Source organism: Blennius ocellaris (assembly GCF_963422515.1).
Source record: "Blennius ocellaris genome assembly, chromosome: 17".
Classification (NCBI taxonomy): Eukaryota; Metazoa; Chordata; class Actinopteri; order Blenniiformes; family Blenniidae; genus Blennius; species Blennius ocellaris.
In genome coordinates this window covers 9,802,287-9,829,532 of record NC_137666.1, presented here as the reverse complement: position 1 = coordinate 9,829,532, position 27,246 = coordinate 9,802,287, and the positions used below count along the sequence as shown (strand labels likewise).

Below are 27,246 nucleotides of genomic sequence, written 5' to 3'. Positions count from 1 at the left end.
AAACATTAAACCATCCCTCATATTTGATGAAAAGTATATCATTGTGACAGAAATCCAAAGTGATGGTATTTTAAACCTCTGAAACGTATCTGAGGAGAACATTAATTTTAGATCAGCTGGTTGGCAAAAGGCATAAATGAGACATGAATGTACATGTGCACAACAATAGGCATCACAGTAATGAGAGGATTGTATTTGTAATTGAATTCATTACTTCCACTGCTGATTATTTAGTTACAGTACGAGAGGTGTGAAATCATTTCTCGGTTGCGGCCGGTAGATGGCAGCACCAACGGGGAGAGAGCGGAAGTGGAGCAGCTTTGTTGTGGGTGAGTGAAGAAAGTGGTGGCGGCGGTGGTGGTGAGTCTGTCGGTATGGAAGAAGACGAGCAGCTGCGATCTCTCATGTTCCTGGTCACATACCTGCTGCTGAAGCGTAGGAGAGACGCGAACGACGCAAACGTGCAGAGACGCGCTGAGATCCAGAGACGCGTCCGACACCGGCAGTACTTCTTCCAGAGGCAGAGGAGGATGCTCATGGTGGGTTTACCTTCTGCCTCTGTCTCATCCAGCAGCTGTGTGTCAGACGTGGTCGAATCTCCCCATAATCTTAAACGTGTTCACATTCTTGTTCAAAGGTTAAATAACATATTGTCATTGTGGTGATATCAACATGCGCCATACACGTCACATAACTCAGACTAAACTGATCAATTGTTTCTAAATTCTATGCATTCATTTTTTCCCCCCCATAATATATTTATTGTAATTTTCTTTTAAAGTAAAACAAATGTATAATAAAGATACGGATATGTCTAAGAGATTCTCATAATTGTCAATCCTGGAAAGTTCCCTTTTCGCACTTTTAATGTGAGAGGGTCCACACTCTCCCGACATAGTGTAATAGCTCCCCTAAAGCTTTCTACAGTTCAGTGCTTTCTATAAATTGTTTTTGAGGGGGATTTTCCAAGCACACATAGTTTGGAAACATGTAATTTTAGGATCTTTATCCAAAAATGTTGGCACCTATCACATATGGATTAAGGTTTTACTCTTTTACAAATTTTTTTGTGCCTTTAGATGAGCGTCAAACTGATTTATTTCATCGACGTCTTCTTGTATATCTGTTCTCCATTCATTTAATTTATCAATTGGTGCCGTCATATTGTATGAAATGCCCCCCCCCCCCCAGATCTTTCCTGCTGCTGCACCTTTACAGCACCTCCATGGCTATAGGCTCCTCCCAAATTTTGACAGAGTGATTACATTTCTTTGCTTCGGTTAAAAAAAAAAAAAGAAGAAAAGATCAAAGCCTGTTACCATTTAAGACAAAAACATGATAATACTACCTGTTCCAAAGTGTCATTCAGCTGCTTTCAACCCACCTTTGCCTTATCTGCAGATGATGATGGCGGGAGGTATCCGCTCCAACGTCCACATCCGCACGCGACCTTGGACGACCACCCGGAGCACCGACTGGTGGGAGCGTGTGGTAATGACAGAGTTCCAGCCCTCCGATTGGCTGGACAAGTTCCGTATGAGCCGGGACACGTTCTTCTACCTCTGCGACAAGCTGAGGCCCCGTCTGGCTCGCCAGGACACCAGCTTCCGCCTGGCGCTGCCGGTGGAGAAGCGCGTGGCCGTGGCTCTGTGGCGGCTGGCCTCGAACGTCGAATACCGCACCATCAGCGACCTGTTCGGCGTCGGGAAGTCGACGGTGTGCAGGTGCGTTCGAGACATGTGTCACGCCATCGTGGCTCTCCTCAGCTCCATCTACCTGCGGCTCCCCGGCGAGCAGGAGCTGGAGGACTCGGCGCAGCTCTTCCTGTCCTACTGGGGCTTCCCTCACTGTGTCGCCGCCATCGGGAGCCTGCACACGGCCATCATCACGCCATCGAACAACGCGTCTGACTACGCCAACCCTGCCGGCTGGCTCTCCGTGATGTCCCAGGTAGACCACGAAGCATTCATGCTGCGGCACTCGGTTCGCTGGTTGCTCTGTCAGTTTTTTATATTTTTTGTGGTTGTTGTTGTTTTGGTCCCTTTTTGATTGTTTTTGCTGTTTAAGGTGGCCGTTAGTGGTCAGGGACACTTCTGGGACGTATGTGCCAGCTTCCCAGGTGGGACGGATCCAGCCGACATATTGCAGAATTCCTCGCTTTGGGCCACGGCTGCAGAGGGTGGACTGTCTCCTTCCTCTCCGCCTACCTTCATGGGAAAATCACTCAGGTGGTACAAACACATCAGTTATACCATCCAGTATTTGTTCCTTTTTTTTTTTTAGTAAGTACAATAAGGCTTTCATAAAATCTGACCATAATACAAAAACGACTTTTTCCCAATAATTGAATTCAAACTGTTGAACTTCCTCATATTTTATATTTCTTACATATAGACTCCTTCTCATTTTATCCTGAAGGATTTATAGCCAATATATCCTACGTTCGGGTGTTTTTCTTACATATTTTATTCAACCATAAGCCTAATTATCAAACAAAAATGCTTAAATGTTTTTACTCATAAAAAAGGAAAAGCAAACCGATTCAAGTGCTTTTCCAATTTTCAAATAAGGATCAACTTGAATTGACATTAGCAATTGATGTCTTCTTTACGAGATCATTTCCAGACATTGTGATGCACGGAGGGAAGTTTATCAACTCCTTTTTAACCCAATGTCAAATGCAATTATTCCTAAAATATTGTGGAATTAATTGCACTTGTAAGTGGAAGATGATTAAATTTACAGCCAAAAGAAAGCCTTCTGCTGACCCGTTGGCTCCAGTTTCAAAACAGTGTAAAAAATGTTTTTGTTTTTATAGAGTTCACAAATTGTTAATATGTGATTTTCAGCATTACTTTGTAAACTCGCATAACAAACTAGACATTTGAAGAGGTTAAATCTGGTTGTGGGATGTTCATTTGTCATATTTACTTTGTATTTTATTTTTGTAGACTTAACAGTTATGCCATTAGTTATATTACAAAAAAGGTTGCAGGTTTTTAAACTATGCAGTTTTCACAATTTTGAACGATTTTAACAAACAAGTGTGCAATGAAACATTTCTCATCTTCAGGTACGTCTTGCTTGGGGAGGCCTGCTACCCACTCCAGAGCTGGCTGATGAAGGCCTATCCTGAGGAGAAGGGCCGCAGGGCCGGCCCCGCCGCGCTAACGGAGCCTCAGCAGAGGTTCAATCGGCAACTCGCCCGGGCGCTGCGCGTGTCCGAGGAGGCGCTGCTGAGGCTGAGGGCGCGCTGGCAGTGCCTGAGCAAGAGGAACGACTGTGGACTGGACGTGGTGCCCACCATGATCCTGGCCTGCTGCATTTTGCACAATGTGTGCGAGTCCCACGGGGACACCTTCAAATCGGAGTGGAAAGAGGAGGTGTCGGAGGCCGAGAGCCCCCAACCCAGCCACAAGCAGCTCCTCTCCACCAGCATGGACCAGAGTAATGCAGAGGAGGTCAGGCGCCTCTACTGTGACTATTTCCAGCAAAACAGCTGATCAAAGACCATATTGAGTGAAAATCCTTCTCGCACTGTTACATTTGTTTGTTGCATCCTGAGCATTAATGTACGTCTTTCACATGTTAGATGCATAAAACGCATCAAAGGATGGTAATGTATATATGCATCTCAAGTTGGAGTCGAGCTTCAATCTACTTGAGTGTTATTGTAAATCTCAGCTTGGTTTCAGTGATCTGTTACAGGGGAATCGGTAAAATCCTCACAAGTACAAATCGGCAAACCTGTAAATTTTTTAAAGGACACATCAGCTGTCAATGTATACTAACAAAACTGAAAATTCCTGCCATTTTGTGCCCTTTATTCATGAAAAGATACATGGAAGGAGCCTAAAACTAACAAAAAATGTATATATTTAATGATTTATTGCTTTGTCTGATTAAATCATAAAAGACACGAGTTGTCATTATTAAAACCAACACGAGGATCTGCTTTTTTTTTTATTGTGTTTTCAGAAGAATTAGATACCAAAAAGGAGAACGTTAAACAGGCTATCCTGGAAGGCTGAGCTTCTCATCCAATCAGGAACTGTAAGAAAACATAATATACCTGTGAACCAAAGCCCAACAGTAATATTGCACAAGAATAAACAAATAACCATTAAAAAATAAGCTTGAAATAATTGATTATTTGCCTCCATCCGTTTTTTCCCAAAACACTGAAAAATACAGGTATCAATATCATCTGTGAAAATAGAAGTGGGCTGCTCAGAAAAATGTATTTCTATTTCTTATTTATTTGTCATTCACCATAAATAAATAATAAAAAAAAAAAAAACTGAATACAATGAGTACAAAGCAGAATGAAAGGATTTTTGGGTTACCGCACTTGAAGAGTAATCAAAATGCCTCAGAACACATTTCAACATGCACAAGTATGCTTAAAAAGTCAATGCGTCCTGCGTGCGTTCATACTGTCAGCTTGGGACCAACTTGCAAAGCACTACGTTACGTGATCACGAGAGAAGATCAGTACATGCACAAAGTAATTGGATGCTTCCGATGGTCGGGGATAGCGTCACGTGTCAGAGGGACCTCCTCTTTTGAACGCCTTTTGAAAGATTTCAATCTGGCAAGCTCGTCAAAGTACTCCGAATCTGACAACAGAGAGAGGCATGTAGCCATTCGCAGAGGATCAGGGTGGTGATGGTGCTTTAACAGTTTGTGCTCAGGCCACACATTCAGCATATTTATGAATGCAAAGGCCTCCTCATTTGCAACATGGATTTACTGTGAGTGAAACCGTGTGCAGACGTTACTTGCAGTTATACTGCATGGCCACAAGATGTCGCTGCGAGCCCAGCAGAGTGCCACCACAGGGGCAATGACTTGTGTTGCTTGCTTGCATTAAAACTGCAGGACATTGATAAAAAAAAAAAAAACTCACGAGGTGAGGTCTACATACTGAAATGCTCCATGTCCTGACGACTCATTAACACATTGACGATCGTTTGCTTGAGATCATGCAGCATTGCAACGCAGCAGGTGTTGCACACGTGCACAAGCTGCGCCCCTTGCATATATGTTTATATTAAAACATCTTGTACCAGTTCGTACACATTTCGTTATGCGTCTCATCCACCTAACTTGAATGCTCGGGAGTCAGATCCCACCCAGGAACCCGCCTCGGCCATTCAATTGGTCTGCGATGAGCCCGTTTCACGCCATCCGCCGTCTGTCAGTCAGCACCACGGTATCCTCCTCCTCTTCCTCCCCCTCCTTCCTTGGCATCATCCCGGTTGTGTGCCCACCTTGTTCCCAGCCATCCGAGAGGAAAAAAAAAAAAAAGCCGTCTCTTTTGAAGCGATCTGCAGCCACAGCCGCCGGTCCTTCCTCCTCCTCCTCCATCCCCGGGCTGTCGTATAAGAAGCCTCAAATCTCAAAATGAGTCGGGATGTGATGTGCTGTCGTGCTACCATCGCTAGCTAGGCGGACACATTCCTTCGACCAGCCCCGCCGCCGCTTCAATCACTGCGGCTCCACACGTTAGCCGCGGCGCTGTTCTGGGAGCTAGGGAGCTAGCGGGCTAGCGGGGCGGCTTCCCCCCCTCTCCTCCTCCTCCCCGGGGCTGTTTAGGTCGCATTTAGCCGACGTTAGCCGATGTAGTTACCCAGCGGAGGTGCGCATAGCTGCAGCGTGAATATCGCAATAACGGAAATCGCTCTCTTTTTTTTTTTTCCCCCAGTCGTCCCTCGTTGGCCAGCGGGTGTTGCTGTGCTCTCCTAGCCTGCATTTTAGCCAGCTAAGGTACAAGCGGCTGCACGAGACCTCGGCTGTGACTGGGTTCGGATGTCGCGGGACACTGCAGCTTTGAGCCACTTCTGTTCGGACCGTGAAGATTGAATTGGACCGCAGTGACGGACGGAAAAGAGAGAAGTGGACCGTTTTTAATTGGCACAAAGGGTTAAAATAGCCTAACAGGCACTTTGAGCGGCTAAATCCGTGGTGGTGAATTTTTATTTTTTTAAGAGTAAAAGACGTGCATCACGGGGAGGCCGTCTCCTTTGCTCCCGCCCTCGTCCGAATCTCCCGTGATCTGCCTGCTTACCCCCGGGCGGAGTGGCACTTGTTCTCGGCTGGGGGGACAACTTGACAGCGAGGCCCCTGGCTAGTCTCTCCCCTCCCCCCTCCTCCTCCACCACCACCACCACCACCACCACCCCAGTCCCGGCCATCCATCCATCCATCCATCCATCCATCCATCTCTCCGGCCGACCAGCCCGACGACAGAGCTCCTCCCCGCCCGAGATCGCCAACGAGGAGCCGGGGATCCGGGATAAAGCTGAAACCGTGGGCAAGTGTTCGTCGGGTCCCGTTTAAACCGGGCTGCCAAAACCAGAGGGGATGACTCTGGAGTCCATGATGGCTTGCTGCCTGAGCGAAGAGGCGAAGGAGTCGAAACGAATCAATGCAGAAATTGACAAACAACTCCGTCGAGACAAGCGAGACTCCAGGAGAGAGCTGAAATTACTACTTCTCGGTATGTAGCATGCCATTTCTCCCCCCAACACACCCACCCATTCCCGTGTTTTCTGTCGCTAAACGACCAAGCAGCCTCCTTGGGCCTTCTTGGGAGTGCTAGCAAATATGCTACTAGTTAAGGCAGCTAGCTGGACGTTATGACATGTTTTTTGCGAAATCCGCGGCTCGTCTCGCATCCAGCCGTGTTAAAACACATTATCTGGGGCGTCCAGATGCGTATGTACATGTACAATGTATGCAGATATTATGTCCTTTTCTTCTTTTTTTTTTCGTTCCGTGCATTGGCATTAGTGTGCAAACGGCAGCTCGTTGGCATCGAAGTTAAGATGTCACCGTTAACAGGCGGCCACATGCTAGTTGTAGTTGTGGGGGGGGGGGGGGGCACACATAATTTGACCAATCCTCCAGCTGACTCCCCAAGCCTTTCAAATCTAACCACCGTGTTTGGTTAACTGATCTCGATCAAGAGGTGAATACGTGTTAATAGCAGCGGAGGCAGCGTTGCATTGCTGTACAGTGTAGCTTTTCAGCAGGTTGCATAACATTTGCTCAACTGGAAGATCCTCCAGGTGCTCCAGCCACATCCTGCTCGCTCGGTGTCCATTCATTCCATTATGGCATTTTTTTTTTTTCTTTTTCTCTTGGATCTTGTTTTGCACCCAGTTTTAGAAATCAGTCTCCCTCCCCAACAGGGCAAGGATACTGAGGGATTTATCCCCTCATCCTGGAGTCTAGCTGAGTAGGTTAGCTATTTTTACAGCTGGTGTGTGGGCAGGTGGGGAGCTGCTGTTGAATAAGTTGCTCTGCACTGCATTGATTCATAGTTCTGTGGACACACAAAAGGAACAGTAGGCCATGCTTTATCTCAAATGGACTTGCACGCCTTTGAAATGTATGTTGTAGTTGTGGATATGTTGAACTGATTGTGCACAATGGCACACTTGCAGCTACTCAAATCGCTGGGATTTAAAAAACATTTTATTTTGCAGGAATGACAGCAAGTGTATGTTTTTTTGGGGGGGGGGGGCAGGGACGACAATCGGAATTATCTAGGTTGCATCCTCGGACGACAATCGGAATTATCTAGGTTGCATCCTCGGTTTCAAAACGTTTGCTCCCATTTCTCATCCACTAAAAGCAGCCCTGGTTATTTGACATGTGTCTCCTTTTATTTCCCCGCTGAATACCTTCGCCCCGGTAAAGTAGGCCACACCAGAGCCATACCATTGATGGGACATTTTCTATTCTACGCCATGCATTTTAATCGCACCCGCCCTCTCCCGTACATCACTGTCAAGGTGATTAGTTCAAAAGCGGTGTTTGTTTTTTTTTGTGCCGTGATTTCCAAATGGTTTACCGTTTTGCAGCAATCATGTTTGTCATGTGGGATGATCAGCGGAGGACTGGGTTGACTGACATGATGGCAAGACATTTAGAGATTCAAATGCTCACATGCACTCCCTCGAAACACTAGCTGTTTTATTTCATTAGGGCTCTCCGAGTTCCTCTTTCGCTGTCGTAAGTGCAAACCTGTTTTTACAGCGGACATTAAAAACATGTATCAAACTGTCAGTGCGAAAGACGGAGAGCGTGCAAAGAGCTGCAATCAGTCATGCTATAAGTGGACTTTCCTGTGTGAGTTAAGACCGTCGGTGGATGCCGGGATAAGGACGTGTAAGGCAGGATTAGTCCAGGTCTTAATAGGCTTGGTTAAACACATCTGCTGCTCAGGCTTTGAGATGTCACTGACTCCTATTATCTTCTGGCATTATTCTGTGGCCCAGAGCACTCGGTGCGCTCCCTGCCTCTCCACACCTCACCGCAGGGAGACCATTTCTGCTCCGGATATTTCGGCCTCTTGTCTCAAAGCAACTGAATTTTACATGCTACTCGACAAGTCGCCCATCATAGCCCCATGATGGACGCAGCCTACTACGCAAGGGTGTTTCCTTCACCATTTGGGGGGGGGGGGGGGGGTGGTTTGGGGTTTGGTGTCATGGTTGAAGACACGAGGAAGACCTCTGACTGCTCTAGTTGGCAGAATCAAAGCTCCACTGAGCCACAGCCACCCCTCAACATCCTGTCAAGTGGATTTTACTGTCTCGGTAAATGATGATAAGCTCCATCCCATTTGAATGTAGTGTGACTTTTCTGTCCATACCAACCCAGCAGTTCATTGATTGATTGATCCTTTATTCATCTCGCAAAAAGTGAGAAATTTGCAATGGGAAAAAAAGAAAGGGGTATAACAGTAGCTCATGTTCAAGATGATGCATGGTACATTTTGCACTCTCTTGGCAGCTATTCAATCTGGTCATATATACATTTTGCTTTAATACACAGTGTTAATGCAGACTGCAATGCAGTATGTTAGAAAATACAATCATTTGGCCCCAATTCTGACTTGAAGTGGCAACAGAAATATTAGTCGCTTGGCGAAACCTGCAATTCTAAAATCATCTTGCTCAACCAGCGTGGTTTGTCAGAATGTAAAAACAACATGGCATGCTCGACGTGGGGCGAAATGCACAATCACATTCAACTGAAGCATTTGCAGTGTAACCTGCACCGAACGACTACTGCTGCTGGTAGCAGTGCCAGATAACCACGTTCAGGGTAGTTTGACACCATTGGAGCTCTCGTCCTACACAGTCTGAGATGATAGCGCAGATAAATGACCTTGCAAAATCTGCTTCCACATAACTTTGTTGAAGGTTGCGGTTTCAGGAAGTTGAGACGTAAAATGAGAACCTCTCATTTACGGATATTACTCGGAGTCCTCATGCACATTCTATATTTTTGGAACAATGCTTAAAACTCCAAATTCTAAGTTGTGCTGAATTTTTCCAGTTTTATGGGCATTTTCCTTTTCTTTTCTTTTTTTATACAAGTCAAGGAGTCTCGGTTAAGATGTTTGTCTTGTAGGCAGTAATATGCCTAATTTATATATCTCCTGGAAGCTTACGGACCAACACTAGGAATCATGAAGGCAGTGTTGAAATTAGAAGAGAATCACAAAAATGGCAGAAGTCTTGGTAGAGCAGCTGTGTGACGTGCCTCTTTTTCAATATCTGCATTACTTTCTCTTCTCTCGTCGCCACGTCGGTAATCGTTGCCTTTCTTCTTTTCTCTGCTGCCAAACAAACTCTGGTGCAGTTTGAGCTCTCAACACAATAGCTCTACCACTGTTTTGACACCTTTATATACATTTTAGAAAACATTTTGTGAGTCATTGGCTGGTAGAAATGCTGCACAATAATGTAGCATCAGATATTTTTGTCCATACCTTTTGCTTCCGTGTTGAAAATGCAGGACGAGATTGATTAGTTTTCTTTTGGATTTAAGCAGGACTGCTTAAAGGCTATATATGTGACTTTGGCCTCTGGTTGTGGCAACAATAAAAAAAACAGCGCCGTTCTCATGTTGTAGAATAGGAGATTTTCAGACGATCAACATCGTTTCACATACGAGAAAAACTCGGTTTATTTTCTGAAGACACCAGCACTGTACGTCGATGACTAAATTGATTAAAATCCACGGTTTGTCACAAGAAATCGGCAACATATTTAACTTTTGAAGGCATTGCCGCGAAAGTCTAAAGATTTGTTCTCCAGATAAGCCGCAATTTCTCACGCTTCCATCAACTCATAAGCGGCAAAGACGAACACATTGCCACAATATGCTGGACCACTCGTAATTTGTTCTGGCCTGTTGGTCAATTCAGTTCCATCTCAATGTGACACACAGCTGCTGTCTGCATTCCTTCACCAACAAGATTTTTCTTCTGCCTGACTCAGGTCCACCCTCCGTAACTGTCTATTCTCCCATTCCATCGCAATTTACTTAATGACCGGTGCATGTTTCCAAAAGCAGCATGTCTTAACAAAACAGTTAATGCGTTTGGTTACAACATTTATTACCAGGCACATGGGAAACCGTTCCAGACCAAGAATGCCTTGAAAGAGTGATGCTGGGTTCGGTTGTGTCAGTAAATGTTATAACTACGTTAAGCTCCGCTACTGCTTCAGAAAATAACAGTGCCGCCAGGGCTGCAGCAGTGCCCGCAGTCTGGCTGCCTGTCACTGAGCGCCATATCAGGCCATACCTCCAGCCTCCTGCTCCACAGCCCAGTGGTTTGCCTCTACTTGGTCAAAACACCGCCGGGCCAGGAGCTCTGGCCTTTTGCTGCACCGGGGTAACCGAACTGCTGGAGCGAGCGAACGGTCAGTAAAGTGAGCTGGCCAGACGATGCTGAAGGATTTCTGCAAGCACTGCCCAAGGTAGACATTAAGCTCCTACTCAAGTGGCCATTCAGTTTACTTCGACATTATTGTCTGACGAGACATGAGAAAGTCTTCTTCAGTATAGCAGTATGCAGAAGGTGAGCTTGATCGTCAGGAAATGTAAAAGCATTGTCGTCGGCTGCATACTATCCCCCAACATCCGTTTAATGTTCAGCTGTTTGCTCAGTTGTCGCTGATGTAATTGTTGCCGATCCTCCCCGTGTCAGCCGGCAGCTCTTATTACCAGGTTAAAACATCCTTTAGAGGAGCAGACTGATTGAACCAGGGAGAGGATCAAGGGTTAGGCTCGGATGTTTATTGCTGACCTTACTCCTCCTGCCAAGCCGTCTTATTTTGATCATATATGGCAATAGGGATGTTCTTGTTCTAGCTCCACTCCTCTCTCGCTGTGTGTGTGTGTGTGTGTGTGTGTGTGTGTGTGTGTGTGTGTGTGTGTGTGTGTGTGTGTGTGTGTGTGTGTGTGTGTGTGTGTGTGTGTGTGTGTGTGTGTGTGTGTGTGTGTGTGTGTGTGTACTTATTCTTGATATTCTCCTCATCGTTGTCATGTCTATCTTTTTTTTTTTAAATATGTAAATCATTATGAAACATTTTCTCACGTTCACCCCTCAATAAAATGATAATGAAATAAACTGCTGTGACATTTCAGTTGGTATTAGGTATCATAAAACAAAGAGCTTGTCCGTCTTCCTCAATGTTTGAGGTGATATTAGGAAAGTAATGTATTCCCTTTTGGCAAAAACCACATCATTTCACTTGAAGGTGTGCACTGATATGGTTCACCGTTGCTGAGAAGGGGGGGAATCAATTTTCTGTTCTGGTGAAACATTTTTAAGATGAACTACATTTATCTTTGGCCCATGGGGAGTTTCAGTACGCCGCTCACCAAGGCTTGTCTTTTTCTATTTGTTTTTGCCAAGAATTGTTGTAGAGTGGCAGTGTCTTTCAGTTCGATATTTAAAAAGGATACATGTGCAAAGACACAATGGCAAAGGTCCTCAGCCAGATTGTAGACATCAACCACTGCTTTGGGTTGGCCTGCATTTATCACTAATGTGTGCTTTAATAGGCTCTGAGAAATAGTTTTCCTTTGGTTGCATGCTGAAGAATAGTTTGAGATTCATTTGAAATGAGGCCTTCTATAAAATGCAGTGAGCTTGTCGACAATTTGAATTTGTTTACTGTTGATGTTTGAGCTCATACTGAGTGATGAAGTATTTTATGCCATGTTCTATATTGGAGTCACACACACACACACACACACACACACATTTTGATTTTGTTTCTAACAATGGAATTAACACGGGGCTTTTCGGGACATCAAGGTAGCAAGCCTTAAATAATTTTCCACATTGGTTAAAGTCAAAGAAGCCCACCGTTGCAGTTGTGGCCACAGCGAAGTCCACTCGCACAGTTTTGTTCTCCCTCACGGAACATAGTGTCTCCAACCAAACTGCTCTTTCATCTCCGCTTGTTTGCAGTAAAGATCAGGCAGTCACCCTGCTGTCAGCCCGTGTTTCACACACTTTTTGTCTCCTGTCTACAAAACAGTGTCTTTTTAAACAGTTGTTAATTTTTTTGCCACGAGCACACACACACACACACACACACACACACACACACACACACACACACACACACACACACACACACACTTAAAAGGGGTCACTGCAGGTTCTCTGGAGATACCAGGCTGGATGGTGACTGTCCCACATACTGCCACTACCCCAGGTCCCCAGACAGGACGAGGACGCACACTGCCAGTATCTTCAGCAGGATGGCATGTTCGTCCCTGTTTACTCCCACCAGCTGCCGTGTACAATAAAGCCCACACTCCTCACTAATCTCACCATTTTCACTTCTGTCGCTTCATTTTTCGATTTAAGAGGTTAGATACGATAGATTTGGCAGGTTTTTTTTTTTTTTGTTTTGTGTTTTTCATTAGAAAAATCTTTCATGAATTTGAATGAAGCACCGTCGCTCGGTTCCAGCTTATGCATTTCCTGCCCATGTGTGGACACGTTGGATGTTATCGCTCTGTATCTCCACGGTGAGGTTTCCTAAAATAAGTATAAGAAATAATGTCAACATCAAGGCTTTGGCTGTGTTTGGTTTGAACAGATGAGCGCACTATGTGTATTGCAGACAAAAATACTGCCGCTCGCTCTGAATCTTCTGTAAATCAAGTAGTTTTTTTTTTTCTCTCTCTCTCTCTCTCATATATTTTGCTCACCCACTCCCACTCAACCAGAACGACACTCATCACATACTCACTGGTAAACACACAAGGCTGTCCTGAGCTGGTCGAACGAAGTTGTGCGAGTTTGCCGGTATCGTGTGTGTGTGTGTGTGTGTGCGTGTGCGTGCGTGTGTGTGTGTGTGTGCGTGCGCGCTGTGAATGCTGGAGCATGTATGTTCGATTTATGGCTCAGACGCCCACGCTTGGTGAACACTGCAGAGACGGCAGCACAAAGGAAGAAACACAATAGACACCAGCAACAAGCAGCAATAGCCTTTAATATGAAATTTTTTTTTCATTAATTTGAAGTGTGTACGTGTGAATATTCTTCCGTCTGTTTACACTTTGCACAGTCCAAATCAGGGTGAAATGGGACGAAATGGGCCATCGCAGCAGAGGTAATATCCATGCCTTGAGGTTGACCACAGGATGTGTGTGTGTCCGCATTTGGTTAGGCAGGTGGTGTGTGTCTTGTGTAGCTCTGGGCTGCATTGGCTCAGCTCATATTCTTTGTGCGCCTGAAAGAGATCAGTTTCTCACATGATGCTAGTAAAATGATGATGGCCCGTGTTTGTCTTATTCATATACAAGTCTCACCGAGTGATAGTAAAAAGGTAAACACCTGTACTGGGCCTCATTTGGGGGAGTTTTAATAATTGTTTATAGTATGCAGCGTCCACGCAAATGTTTTGTCACCGCTGAGATTGGATTGTACTGGTGAGCTGTCCAGGCTTCACCCCGTCTTCAATCAAAGCCCACCAAGATTGGCTACAGTACCTCGTGACCCTACGTTGGTTTAAATCGGTATAGAAGACAGATGGATGAGGATCAGATTGTCATACACTGCCTTGGAGACCTTGTATAAAACAAGCTATATTCTCTTGTGAATTTACATGACACATATTTGCCAATGATGCTTTGAATCCCCTGATGGGTAGCTTTCTGTGGTTTTAGTGGGGATACTTGTGAGTGAGGCCTTCGGGAGCATGATTGAAGACTTGCAGGACAAGATGGGAGGAGACGATGCGATGGTGCGGTGACCTGTGCTCTCACCGAAAACTCCTACACCAAGACGGCAATGTGTCAAATCCATCAGGTGTTGTGTCACAAGCTGACATCAGGCGCGTTATGTAAAAGGCTTATGAAAGCAAACCTGGCAACAGAGGATCCAGGTGAAGTGCTTAGCGCCTTCAATGTGATGAATTGTTTCCATATGTTTTTCATTTTGCCGGTTCTTGATTTGGGTGGTCTAAACGAGTTTTATGCGTACGCTCATTGTCATCTGGTTACTCTTGACAGAGACTTCTCGTTCTGCATCAAGAAAGACATCAGCTTCGCTAAAGACGAGTGTCAGTGTGTGGGTTGAGTAGTGTACCTTGCACTGTTGCAATGGGACATAATCTCAGCTATCTTCTTTTTTTTTCTTTTTTCTTCACCTCTCCCAACACATGTAGCTACTTAGAACAGAAAGCGTTATCAAACCGAAGTCGTGTGTGAGCTATTAAAAGGTGACCTCCTTTTTCTAGGTCATTACCAAAAAAGAATGGATGGATTCTAGTTATGAATATCCAAAATTCTTGACAGAGAGGGATGAGAATGGAGAGGCATATTTCTAGCCTCGGGGAAGTTAGGAGGGGCTGTGATGAAAGGAAGGACACGGGAGAGGAAGGGAGAACATTTGTGGGGAGGGGGGGGGTTGGGAGTTGGTCAGGGCATGGAAACGGTTGTGGCTGGCGCTCGTACAATCAAGGGAGGGGGGGGAAGGGGGAAGACAGAGCCTTGTAGTGTGTCTGGTGAAAGAGGGACACGATAGCTAAGAGAACACAGCGGAGGGGAATCTTGTGACGGGGGTCACAAGAAATAAATCAGACATAAGTTGAAGAGTGATCTTGCTCCTTTTGCTGTAGCAGTGCGAGTCCCTCGCACCGCAGCCCCTTTCAAAGAGCCACACTCTGGATTTGACTCCTTTTGTCAGCTTGGCAATCTGTTTAATAGGCGACTACCTTTAAGGGACCAGTGAGTAGCGTTCCCTGCAGTGCATTGATTCCTACAGGAGATAATACCTCTTTACTGAACAGTGGAGGAGTTGGGTCTCATCTCTTTTGTCCAAAATTGGACATTTTGTAAGAAGAGGGTGGCTGGAGGAGGGTTATTTCACCCTGTATGGACAGATATGGAAACCTCAATTTTTGAATTTGAGGTTAGACATTACGTTCTGTATTGAAGGAGCGACAGTCTGGCCCCACCTTTTCACAGTTCTTGGGTGTTAAAGCCCCCTGCCACTGACCCCTGACCGGCTTTCTGGCCCTCTCAGACTCTTGTCGAGCCGAGACCCTTCTTCTCTGTGGTACACCAAAAAGATGAAGAGCACAGAGTGAGCCTGAGGGGCTCACAGTTATATTTACTGTCTGCTATGAAAGAGAGCAGAGAAAAAGGGGTGGATGGGAGGGGTTAAAAAAAAAAAAAGAAGGGAAAAAAACCACACAGGAACGAAAAAGGGAGAGAGAGCGAGACAGAGGAGGGGTTTCTATGGCAACGGAAATATGGCTGCTCTTCAAAAACCTTGAATGTAGGTGGTGGTGAGATGAGTGTATGTGTGTGTTTTTTTTTTTTCCACCTCGTCTTTCCCTTTCAGTTTTGCAGATATTATGGATGTACTGGATCCTTTTCGATACCACAGAGCTCTGAAATGCCATCAGCTTTTGGGGGGGGGGGATCTTGCCCGGAGTGTGGTTTCTGGGCAGTATGTAGAGCATCGAGGGCTTGTGTGAAATGTGGGTTAGGCCCCCCAAAAGATCCCCCCCAGCGAGATGCGGTATATTTCCCAATCACCGTGGATCTTTAAGCTTAAAATCCCCCCCCCCCCCCCCCCCCCCCCCCACCCCCCCCCTTTTTTTTTTTTTTTTTTTTTTTTTTTTTTTTACTGATTGCAGGAATCATCTTTACTCTGCAATCAAAAGGTGATAATGCATGATTAGAAGCATATTACACAAACGTCTTTTCTGGGAGTTTCACATCAGCTAAATGTGGAAAGTTGACACCGCTTGAGATACTGCAAAGATCTTACATCCTGATATGGACTCGGGAGGGCAGAGGAGGAGCGTCGAAGGAAACGGCCCTTTGCAAACAACCCCTGCTGTCACGTTTTGGCAGTTCAGTCAGAATCCGAATATGGGGCAAGTAGTCTTAATCATCTTTTAATAAGTTACATCACACACTCCCACTCACATCTCCCCTTATTCCTAGAGATACTTCTGATGTGCCGACTGATAAATTATGGGACATTATTGTTGCATTAAAGAATTTGTACAGCGTTATCTTGCCTGATAATGAAATTAAATGATTGTATTGTGTCACTTCCACTGGCATCAAGGTTTTTATTGATTTTTTTCGCTTTTACTGGACTGTTGGATTTGGCTTTTACAGATGATCTTGTCAAGAATGAGGAGTGTGATTTTAAAATACTTTGGACGCGATAAGATTTGGTTAAATTGGACAAGCGCATAAACGGAAACGGCCTTTATATTCTTATATATGCAATGCTTTACAACTTGAAATAACATTTCATTCAGGCTTGACATAATGTTTTTTTATGATTTTATATTAAAAAAGAGCCGATATTACATTCATTTTTGTCTCTGGAGCCAAACCAAGTTGAACCGTCCTCCGCTCCCAGAAACTCCTTCATTGCTGTGGTTGTAGGAATTCCACACGCCGCTTCAGATATTCCCAGACATTTTTGATCATACAAGTCTGATAGCGTAATGCAGTTGTTTCAGATTTGTCTGTTGCCCATCCACGATCCCAATCTGGCATTTCACCACATTGCAGAGATCTATTGGGTTAAAAACTGGTGACTTTGGAGGCCATTTTAGTACAATGCACTCATTGTCGTGTTTAAAAAAAAAAAAAAAGAACGGTTTGAGATGATTGGAGCTTTGCGATATGGCAGATTACCCTGCTGGACGTCGCTTTCAGTGGGTGATGCAATATGGTTATGAAGCCTTGAACCTAGTCAGCAGCAATACTCTGACAGGATGTGGTGATTTACTACCACATGTTTAGTACAAAGGAGCCCAGAGGTTATATTTTCTCAACACCATTGCAGCAGCACCCCCGAACCATTGATTTAGAGCTGGAGTGATATAAAATGTATTGATTTGAAGATTGCAATATTGCATTTGGTGATGATATGTGTCGTAAAAAACTCAAAGTTGAATGTTTTGTTGGGGTTTGTTTTTTTTTTAACGTTTGTTTTTGATTAACCATCAGTTACTCACTGGCCAGATGTGCTAATTCTTGCAATGTTGCAAGCAAGTCATCCAAGGCTTTTCAGATTCAGCTCTCAAAACAAATGTGGCGGTAATTTCCTTTAAAATGTAAGATCAAAGTAATGCTATTTATGTGCCGTGGGTTGCAGTAGTTGGTAGAGATGGGTACCTTTCACATAAAAACCGATACCCGGTACATGGGAATCGATGCCAGTACTCAACGGTACCAATTTTTGGTGTTTGTGTGGTAATGAATGTTAATTTGCTTAATAATAACATCTCACAAAAATCCAATTCAAGATATTCATTTCTCAATATTTAAACTTTAACAAAATAACAAAAACTATAAATATGATGTACTGCTTTGAAATTATTGGATTGGGATGAGATAACTCCATAAGATCGGAAACTATATGTTCACTGACATCTTTGACATGTCGTGTTTGTAAACTATGGCAGTTTGGGTCGATACTTTCGTACTGTTAACTTCAGACCCTACCATTCGGACGTCGCACTAGAAATAGTGACTCATCCCACCATGCAACCGTTTCCTGCTTTTCTGTTGTACACGTTTTCTGAGCCCGTGTGAATTGAAGCATCGGCATCTCATTATTAGCTGATAAGATCTTCAGCCGGGATGATTCTGTGTTTCCAGGGCCCATCTGAGGTGTTAGGAGTTGTGTGTTGGTTGGAATGAGCGGCGACTTGAATCACTGCTGGGTGTCTGTCATCCTGAGCCAGCCTGTCCATTCTCCTGTGTGTTGTGGCATCAACAAGGCTTCTTCGTCCAAAAAAGTGACGCTCACTGGATAGTTTCTCTTTTAAATCTTGGGGGGGGGGGGGATTATTGTGGAAAAACTCTAGCCCACCCGGCACAAACGGCTTCCTTCAAAGTCGCCCTAATCCTCGTGCTTTTTACTATTCTGATGTTTAGTTTGAAATCAAGCAAATTGTCATGGAATATCGAAGGAAAGCGTCGAGTTCACTGCCTCCCTCTGCATTTTCTGCATTTGCTCTTCTTAGTTGATGGTAGTGCTTCATACTGAAAACTCAAAAGTGCAGTGATCCTTCGACACATAAGTGCTGTATATGTAACTGAAGTGATTATGTGATCAGCTTTGACAAAGCTTTGGGCTGCTTATAGGTACTGGACCAGGGAAACTGTAACCTGAGTCAATTTCTCTGTCCTTGTTTTCACGAGCTTTCTCAGGCCTTTTACAGCATTAAAATAAGATTTTTGCATAATGTCATTGACAATTTTCAGTCTTTTTAAATACAGTTTTTGTATTTGTATTTGCTAGTTTTCATACAGGCTGCCCTTTATTCTATAACCTGGATTCAAACCCAGGTTTCCCCACATTTAAGGTGATGCCCTAACCTGATGTTTCACCAGGGTGCATACCAAAAACCCCATCTTAGCCTGAAAATCAGTTTTCACTATTTTATTGCTTTGGATGGTTTTGTAGCATTCATTACTCCGTATAGAGCGTAAACGTGCATTGTTTCACCCTGGTGCAAAGGTGAGGTGATAATAGATGCATAGTCCAGAGTCACAGCTGTAATCTCTAGCTTTTTGACCTTTTTTTTGTGTTTGCAGTTTGTCACCTCATATAACGGATCCGGTTTTTGCACGGTGGCCACAGTGTAACGCTGTTTTTTATCTCTGCCTTCGACTCAGGTACGGGCGAAAGCGGCAAAAGCACCTTTATCAAGCAGATGCGGATCATCCATGGGGCCGGCTACTCCGACGAAGATAAGAGAGGCTTCATTCGGCTCGTCTACCAGAACATCTTCACCTCCATGCAGTCCATGATCCGGGCCACCGAGACCCTTAAGATCCCCTACAAGTTTGAACAGAACCGGGTAAGAGGTGACACGGTAACTGGTAGATTATGCAACATTTGAGAGAGTTGTCTCTAATCATGTGTGTGTGAACATGAGCCAGTAATTTAGTTACTTCTAATGACAGTTTAAAGCAACTGACAAGTAAAGTAGCACTCGTGTTTCAACAATGAAACGTCCACTGAATACACAATATGTTGGGGTCCCTGGCTCAGTTAGTTCAGTGGGTCACCCCACCTACCCCCCAAAAAAAATTAAAAATGTTTTAATGTTACTTGACAGAAATAAAGTCGCTCCTCCCTCTTTATTGTTCTGAAGTCGTCTCTAGCTGCGTGTCTCACTCTCTCCCTCACACATGTCTTTGCAGTCTAATGCCATGCTTGTGAAGGAGGTGGACATCGAGAAGATCAGTGCGTTTGACCAGCCGTACATCGTAGCTATTAAAAGCCTGTGGGCCGACCCCGGGATCCAGGAGGCCTACGATCGCCGCAGAGAGTATCAGCTCTCTGACTCCACGAAATAGTACGTCTGTCCATCTCTCCGCGTCTGCGTCTTTCTCTTCCTATGATGCCTGAGGTGTAAAATTGGTATTTACGAGCATCTATGAGGGTGTGTGAGATTGTTTGTTCATTTAAACCACGAGTTCACGTCATCAATAGTACCTGCTGCGTGTGATGAGTTGAGAAGTGAGTTATTTCATGCATTTGGTTGGAGTGAGCTTTTAATATTCTGTGCAGCAGATACAGAGTTGTCTCCAGAGATCCAATATTGTGTTTGGGTGTGTGAATGCCGTCAGGTTGTGTGCATACTCTTTGCAGTGTGTGCTGGGCAGGGCATCAACGTCAGGGTTTTGTCCACCTACGGCACACAGTTTAACAGACATGGATGGAAAAAGCACAGACACGGACACAAGCAATGTTATTTAATAGTTTACTGTGTATGTTTCTGTCACTGTAAGGCTTGAGCCAGAGTCACTGTGTTCTCAACCAGCTAATATTGAGGAAAATAGTGATTTAAAAAAAAAAAAAAGATTTTAATAGCCTCTTATTTTATATGTGCATAAACTGTGCTGTCATCTCAGTGAATATCAAATGTTGTTTACACAAGCATTGACGTGGTCCATCTTAACATTTTAGGTAAGATTTTGAGGTCTACAATTTAGAAATATATTTTTACTTCTAAAAACCTATCGTTATTAATGTTAAGCTTTGTGTTTGATTCTTCTATTTACATCCAAGTTGAACAGGTGGAATCTCACTGTGTTAATACGGGTTAGCAGTTTGTCAGCATCCTGTTCTTCCTGTTAGACAAATTTTGCCTCCTTGCAATATGCAAGCCCAGGCTGCCAAAGGCAGGTGACTCACTTTACAGTGCCCCCTGGTTGTGCTATTGCTGTACTGCAGAAACCCATTTTCTCCGTCGGCCTGCGTGCATGCAATGCCTGTTGAAGTATTTGAGGTTTTTGTATTTATTGCCCAGTGTCTGAAACAATGCAATATAATTGAATATGCTTTAATTTCAGTGCAATCCACACTGTTCATGTATATCTCCAGTTACCTTAGCGATATAGACCGTGTGACTGCGGAGGGATATGTTCCCACCCAGCAGGATGTTCTGAGGGTCCGCGTTCCCACCACGGGTATAATAGAGTACCCATTTGACCTGGAGAACGTCATCTTCAGGTACCGGGACTGCAGTATTACCATCGCAAGAGGTCATAAACCATTGATGACTGTCAGTGTGAAGGCGCACGACCTCAGAGAGGTGACAGATTTAGTGTAGTCATTGGGGGGGGGGGGCACGAAAAGTCCTTTTCAGAGGGAGCAATTCCACCAAGAAACAAATCGGACTCATTGTAAGGACGAATTTGCAAAGTTTGAATTAAGCAAATGTGCGAACTTGATCGGGCATCAGTGGTTTGTTTCCGATCTTGCTGCAGTTCTGACCCCTGGATAAACCCAAAGGCCAGACATGCTGCACTTGAAAGCGTTGTGAGGAACGGCAACCGATACGCCAGCCGAAGAAGGATCAGATGGTGGCATCAAAGATTCCGGGGGGGAAAATTGTCAGAAATTGTGCATCAGTTACAATTCTGACAATACAAAATTTTGACTTGGCAAAAACGAAGGGGTGTTTCTGCAATCCCGTCGTCTGGATAATGAAGCCTGTAGTCTTTGATGTCCAGCGTGTCCGGTCCCGCTTCGCCTGATACAAGTGCTGCCGTTCCTGCTAGTGAAGTCACTGCTATTTTCACCGATGCCACCTCACTGTCTGCATTGTCATCCACCAACTATTGAAGTGCACATGGTCTTCAGCTGATAAGAGAGTCAAACAAAAGCTTTCTATCAGGAGCTATTGTCAAATTCACTATACGTTTGAGTGAAAAGAGTGTTGGTGGAGTCGTGGCACAAACTAACACTGTTTTTTGTTTTCGGTATTGTGGCCTTCTCTGTGAATCTTCCCCAACAGGACTGCTCCACACTTTCTGGAATGGCAGAGGGGGGGGTTGCGGTAATTGTCTGTCACGCTTTATATAACTGTTTCCCTGTCTCTTCTCCCCCCCCCCAACCCCCCCTTTCTTTATGTCTCTCCCACCCAACCTGTCTGCTTTTAGTTATCTTACGGATTTGGATCGTATTGCAGATTCCAACTATCTCCCCACTCAGCAGGATGTACTCAGGGTGCGCATCCCCACCACAGGAATCATAGAGTACCCCTTCGACTTGCAGAGCATCATTTTCAGGTAGAAAAATACCTGGCTGGGTCCCTTCATGTTTTCTCATGCCGACATTAACTCATTCGATGTACCCCCCCCCCCCATAAACAAATAATCCTTTTTTTTAATCATCAATGAAAATAACTTGTGAGAACTTTTCTTTGGCTTCTTGTCTCCATCCCATTCCTGCTCTCCTCTGAACTTGGTCAAGCTGGCGAAACGATAAAGCCATCGACAATGTTCAGGTCGCCTCCGTGTCATGCACTAACCTGCTGCCACTGAGAACGGTGGTACCACACATAACAGCCCCCCAGTGAACATGAAGTCCTACATTCTGGTGCCCGGTCTTTGTAAATGGGTCACCTCCTCTTTTCCTCCGCCTCTCCTCCTCCTCTCCTCTCCTCTCTTGCCTGGCAGAAGAAACGAGGTCGTCCTCTCCGCGGTGGAGGAATGTTATTTTGGGCCGCGGGTCCTGCAGGGCCTATATTGGCCCCGGGTCTCTGTGGATCGCAGTGGACTGGGCCACCACCAGGGGGCGACATTTCTTCTGGAGTTAAGCTGATTTGTGCAGCTTTTCTGTGGACTGTGTTTGCACAGGTCTGAAGCGCCTGTCCATCCAGAGACCTCAAACAATATGCAAAGTGAGGAGTCGTGTGTATATATATATATATATATATATATATATATAATTTTTTTTATAGTTATGCACTACCAACATGTAGAAAGTTAGAAATATTTTCTTGAGTCAGTTGTCTCAAATGAAGGCCTAATGAAACTGGGATCCGTCGTCCCTAAAGAAAAGAAGGATGACCTTGTCAAGGAGAAGCTTAGAATCCTTGGAAACCATACGTGTTATGAAGCCCTCTATCATCACTCTGTATTTAATTAAAGAGTGGTGGCCACGAAAAGCTTAAACAATTTGTTTTTGCTTGGAATTCATGTTGTTTTTTTCCCCCCTCCAACTTTAACACCTTGACTGCCTCCTGTCATCTTTAAGTTCTTTATTCCTGTGTCCATAACCCCTCACCAGCCCTTCGACTGTCCTTCATTTGAGTTTCTTCCATTTGAGGCGTGTCTTCTTGTTTCGTTCTGAGGGAAAAACTGTTATGACATTGTGACTGTCCATTAGCCGAAGAAGCTGATCCCACATCAGACATGATGGTAACTCATGATATCACCATGAAGCACTTGAAGATGAATGCCCCTCAGTTTTATCTATCTATATTTTGAAGCTTCTAAAGAATCTATGCATCTGACAGTAGCAGACTTGACTCGGCATACAGCTACAAATCTGTCGAGTAGCTATTAAAAATGCAGCCCTTTTGAATGGGAATACAATTTGACGAGGCATGGGAAAACTCGGTGAAAAAGAGCTCAATTAAAAATTGTCGAATGTCAGGTTGTTTATTGTGATCGTTTCATGGGAAGTTCTTTTGTTTGCAAATGTAGAATTGATGTTAAATGGCATGATTTCCTAAAACCCGGGTGGCATTCCTTTTTCAAAACTGCTTCTCGGAAAGCTTTCATGGTTGCATGCATGACTCACCCATTCACAAGGACTTTAAGCATCGTCACCCTGCAAAATTGAGTGTTGTGTCGTTCTTGCCGAATAGAGCAATCTGCGCACATTTGGGAGGGGGGGGGGGGGTGCCGAATCCATCAACTCCTGATTGTGTTGTCTTCCTAGAAGCACGCTTAAAATGAATAAGGCAGGAACCCAAAGGAAGCAATTGCACAACTTGTAAAGCCTCCTCGCATCGGTGGTTCTCAAAATGTGGACATTAGAGTCAGGTTGACGCCTCGCAGGGTGGAGGCTAAATTATTGTTTACTATATTAAAACACTCAGTCTTTACTTGATATAAAACAATGCTGGTATCAGTCCCTCCTTATAGGCTGGATGCATTTCTATTCGTTCATAAACGATTAACTATTTGGCATCTTGCTGACAAACTCGTGCTGTAATGCAGTTATTTTCGTATTGCGGAAGACGTGGGGTTCACCATTGGGTGACGCCAACGAGATCACAATTTGATGGATTTGAAACCTGTGAAAAGCGTCTGGAACTATTGTAATCTTTGGTTCACAACATGTCGTGGGCCGACGCCGGCGTGCAACATTTCTCATTTCCTCACCTTCGTGTGACTGTCAGGATGGTTGATGTAGGAGGTCAGAGGTCAGAGAGGAGGAAGTGGATCCACTGCTTTGAGAACGTCACCTCCATTATGTTCCTTGTGGCGCTGAGTGAGTATGACCAGGTCCTGGTGGAGTCCGACAATGAGGTGAGTGGCCTTAAAGGAGTACTGCTCTTTTCTTTTTTTTTTCCTTTTCCTTTTTTCCTCAAATAAATTTAACTTGGAATGAAAGTGTGATGATTTCTTGAGTGCTGATGCCTCTGTCCTCCCTCTAATGCCCATCAGAACCGCATGGAAGAGAGCAAGGCTCTGTTCAGGACCATCATCACCTACCCATGGTTTCAAAACTCCTCCGTCATCCTTTTCCTCAACAAGAAGGACCTGTTGGAGGAGAAGATTTCCTACTCCCATTTGGTGGACTACTTTCCCGAGTTCGACGGTGAGATCCGTGTTTTATGCCCGGCGATCAAATCACCTGAGAATATTTTCCTTTGACTGAAGCTGCGTCTGCTGCGGGTTTTCTATCGTATATATGCACACCTCGGATGGGACGCCAGTCCCATCACAGAACACGTTTACGTCGAAATCTATTTTGTTCTCGAGCACCTTTTCAACATTTACGGTGATATTATGGCCTCTGCCTTGAGAAATGGGAGGAACGTCTTATCTTCGGAGTATCGTAATGCTTTGATACCACGTTCTTGGTTTAGATTAGTTCAATTAAAAAATAAATATATAAATATTTGATACATAGAAATGTATGTTTTAATGAAGTCATGAGGAAAGGTTGGCTTTTTTATAATTTTCTCATTTGTTTTCTCTCCTTATCTGCTTTTTTTTCCCCCTTCAAATTTTCACTCGGAGATAAATCACATTTTCTATCATGCGTTTGCAAAGGCTGCTCGAGTTTGTACTGCTCAGCTGACGTGAAGGCTAATGCACACTCCTGAATCCTCGTTCCTGTGCATCAGCACATATTAATGGATAAGCTGCATAAAATAAACTAGTACCGGCATTAAATTATATAGATAAAAATGCAACAGAACGGCAATAATTTTAATATGTGAAATAGGGTTTTTCTGGATGGGGGATGGATCTCAACGGAAAGTCACTACGAGAAGTGTACAGGATCTTGTTTTTCTAAATCATATACCAAATCTATTGTGGAATATTCAAAGTTTTCTTTAACTGATGTGATTCACAATGACGATCTCCTCCGAGTGCTTGAATTTACTGGTATTTTCGATTACACATCTCTGACTGAAAGCTGTTTTTTGTACACCAAGTAGTTTCCTAATTCAGTTTTGCTGCTGTGACGGTACACGTTGATGTTTTCCTGGATATCGGACACCGTTAAAAGGCGGGAGTGTCGTCGTCTTCACATCTCTACGTCTGTGTCTGGCTTTCAGGTCCCCAGAGGGATGCACAGGCGGCGCGGGAATTCATCCTCAAGATGTTTGTGGACTTAAACCCAGACAGCGACAAGATCATCTACTCCCACTTCACTTGTGCCACGGACACTGAGAACATCCGCTTTGTGTTTGCCGCCGTCAAAGACACCATCCTACAGCTCAATCTCAAAGAGTACAACCTGGTGTGAGGGCTCACGTGCGACGCACATCTCCTCCCCATTGCACAAATGCACACCTCTTTGGGAGCGTGCTGTCAACTCCACACGCATCACACAGCACACCGCCGCTCCAGCCCACACATGCACACACACACACACACACACACACACACACACACACACACACACACACACACACTGACACCCAACAGAACCGTTGCTTTTTTCTTTTTGTAGTAGTTTCACAGACCCTCCCACCCGGAAAACCTGCCCTTCCTCCTTCACCAAAGCCTCTTCCTCCTTCTCTCGGCAGCTTGCTGTGTCAGAGTCTCCGGTCCTCCCAAAAGCTGCTCCGTGTTGTCAGATTTGGCTCCGGCTGCCGGCTCTGGCACATTTTATCTGGCACACAAACCTTTCACTCGGGCTGAACAGTGACTGGAGGGGGATTTTTGGTATTTGAGCATGTGTGTGTGTGTGTGTGTGTGTGTGTGCGCGTGCGTGCGCGTGTGTGTGTATTTGGGGCAGCTTTGATTAGCGAGGAGCTGTGGTTTTTTTTTTTTTTTGGTGAATAGCAGCATCAAATCCCACCGCCCCTCCAAGTTGACCCTCGGCCGTGTGAGATCAGATCCCCCCCCTCCCCCGTGCAGAAGGAAAACTTCGGGGGGGTTACGCGAGGAGATGGGGCTGAGGGTTCTGTCTCCTCCTCACAACTTTGAATGTACCCGCGACAAAAAAACCTGACAAATATACAATGAAGGACGTGTATATGTAAACACTAAAGACAAAAAAATTTAATAACAGCGCGGGGGTGTTACACGTAGCTAATCAAATATGCTAATTGCAGATAATTTTAAAAATGTTTTTAATGATAGCGGTTTGTGGCTACGTCAAACTCCAAAATTTAGCTAAATATAGAAATCTTGACATAAATACCCCCCCCCTTTTTTGTTTTTTGTTTTAAAGTCCATTGTTAATCACACACATGCGCTCCTCTGTATGGATTCACAGGGACAATCTTTTAGTGTGACCCTCGCGTCACCCGCCTCCACCGACGCAAAACGCCCTCATTGCCAAACCACGAGTTGCTCATTCGACAAAAAAACTGAAAGATGTAAATGACACTACTTCAGCTCCCGCAATGGGGGGGGGGGCGAGTAGAATCCACGCAGTAACGTCTCGCCTGCACCACTCAGCTGTCCAATCAGACACACTACTCCCATCCGGGTGTGCTTCTGTTTACTTTTTCTTTTTCTTTTTTTTTTTTAACTGTATAGTCACTTTGTTTATATGAAAGAAAAAGAAAAAAGAAAATGCTTGCCCTTAAGTGATGGGAGGAGGGGGGGGGTGAGGTAGGGGCTACGAACCTTTCACAGAAAACGCACTCTGAAGTCCGCAAAACGTTTGTGTATATTTGTTTGTAAATACATATACACAAAACACTCCTGTACAAAAAAACAAAACGCTGTGTGGTACACCATCTTTGGCAAAAAGAAAAAAGAATCGACCTCTTTCATTAGCATACAGTTTTTTCTTCTGAATTTATGGTAGTATTAATACTGTGATTCAAATTTTTTTTTTTATTTTTTTTTTTTCCACTTGATGAATAGGACTATGCGGAGCCAGGTGGTGTTGAGGAAACAATCAGAAAAAGGGGCAATGGTGCGATTAAA

The 27,246-nt window shown here is 44.5% G+C and overlaps 1 protein-coding gene across 2 annotated transcripts; it reads left to right on the top strand.

Annotated features, from left to right (window-relative positions):
* Nucleotides 1–6,160: 6,160 nt before the first annotated feature.
* LOC308142889 (guanine nucleotide-binding protein G(q) subunit alpha-like) lies at nucleotides 6,161–25,606 on the top strand (the record flags this gene model as incomplete). Of its 2 annotated transcripts, none has more annotated exons than XM_080513495.1 (7): nucleotides 6,161–6,502; nucleotides 18,994–19,178; nucleotides 19,525–19,679; nucleotides 21,772–21,900; nucleotides 24,024–24,153; nucleotides 24,292–24,445; nucleotides 25,416–25,606. In XM_080513495.1, the coding sequence occupies exons 1-7, from the start codon at nucleotides 6,367–6,369 to the stop codon at nucleotides 25,604–25,606; spliced, it is 1,080 nt and encodes a 359-aa protein (XP_080369621.1). In that variant the 5' UTR covers nucleotides 6,161–6,366. The 2 variants fall into 2 exon arrangements, with proteins under 2 accessions (XP_080369621.1, XP_080369622.1); XM_080513496.1 differs by lacking the exon at nucleotides 21,772–21,900 and adding an exon at nucleotides 20,711–20,839.
* Nucleotides 25,607–27,246: the final 1,640 nt, after the last annotated feature.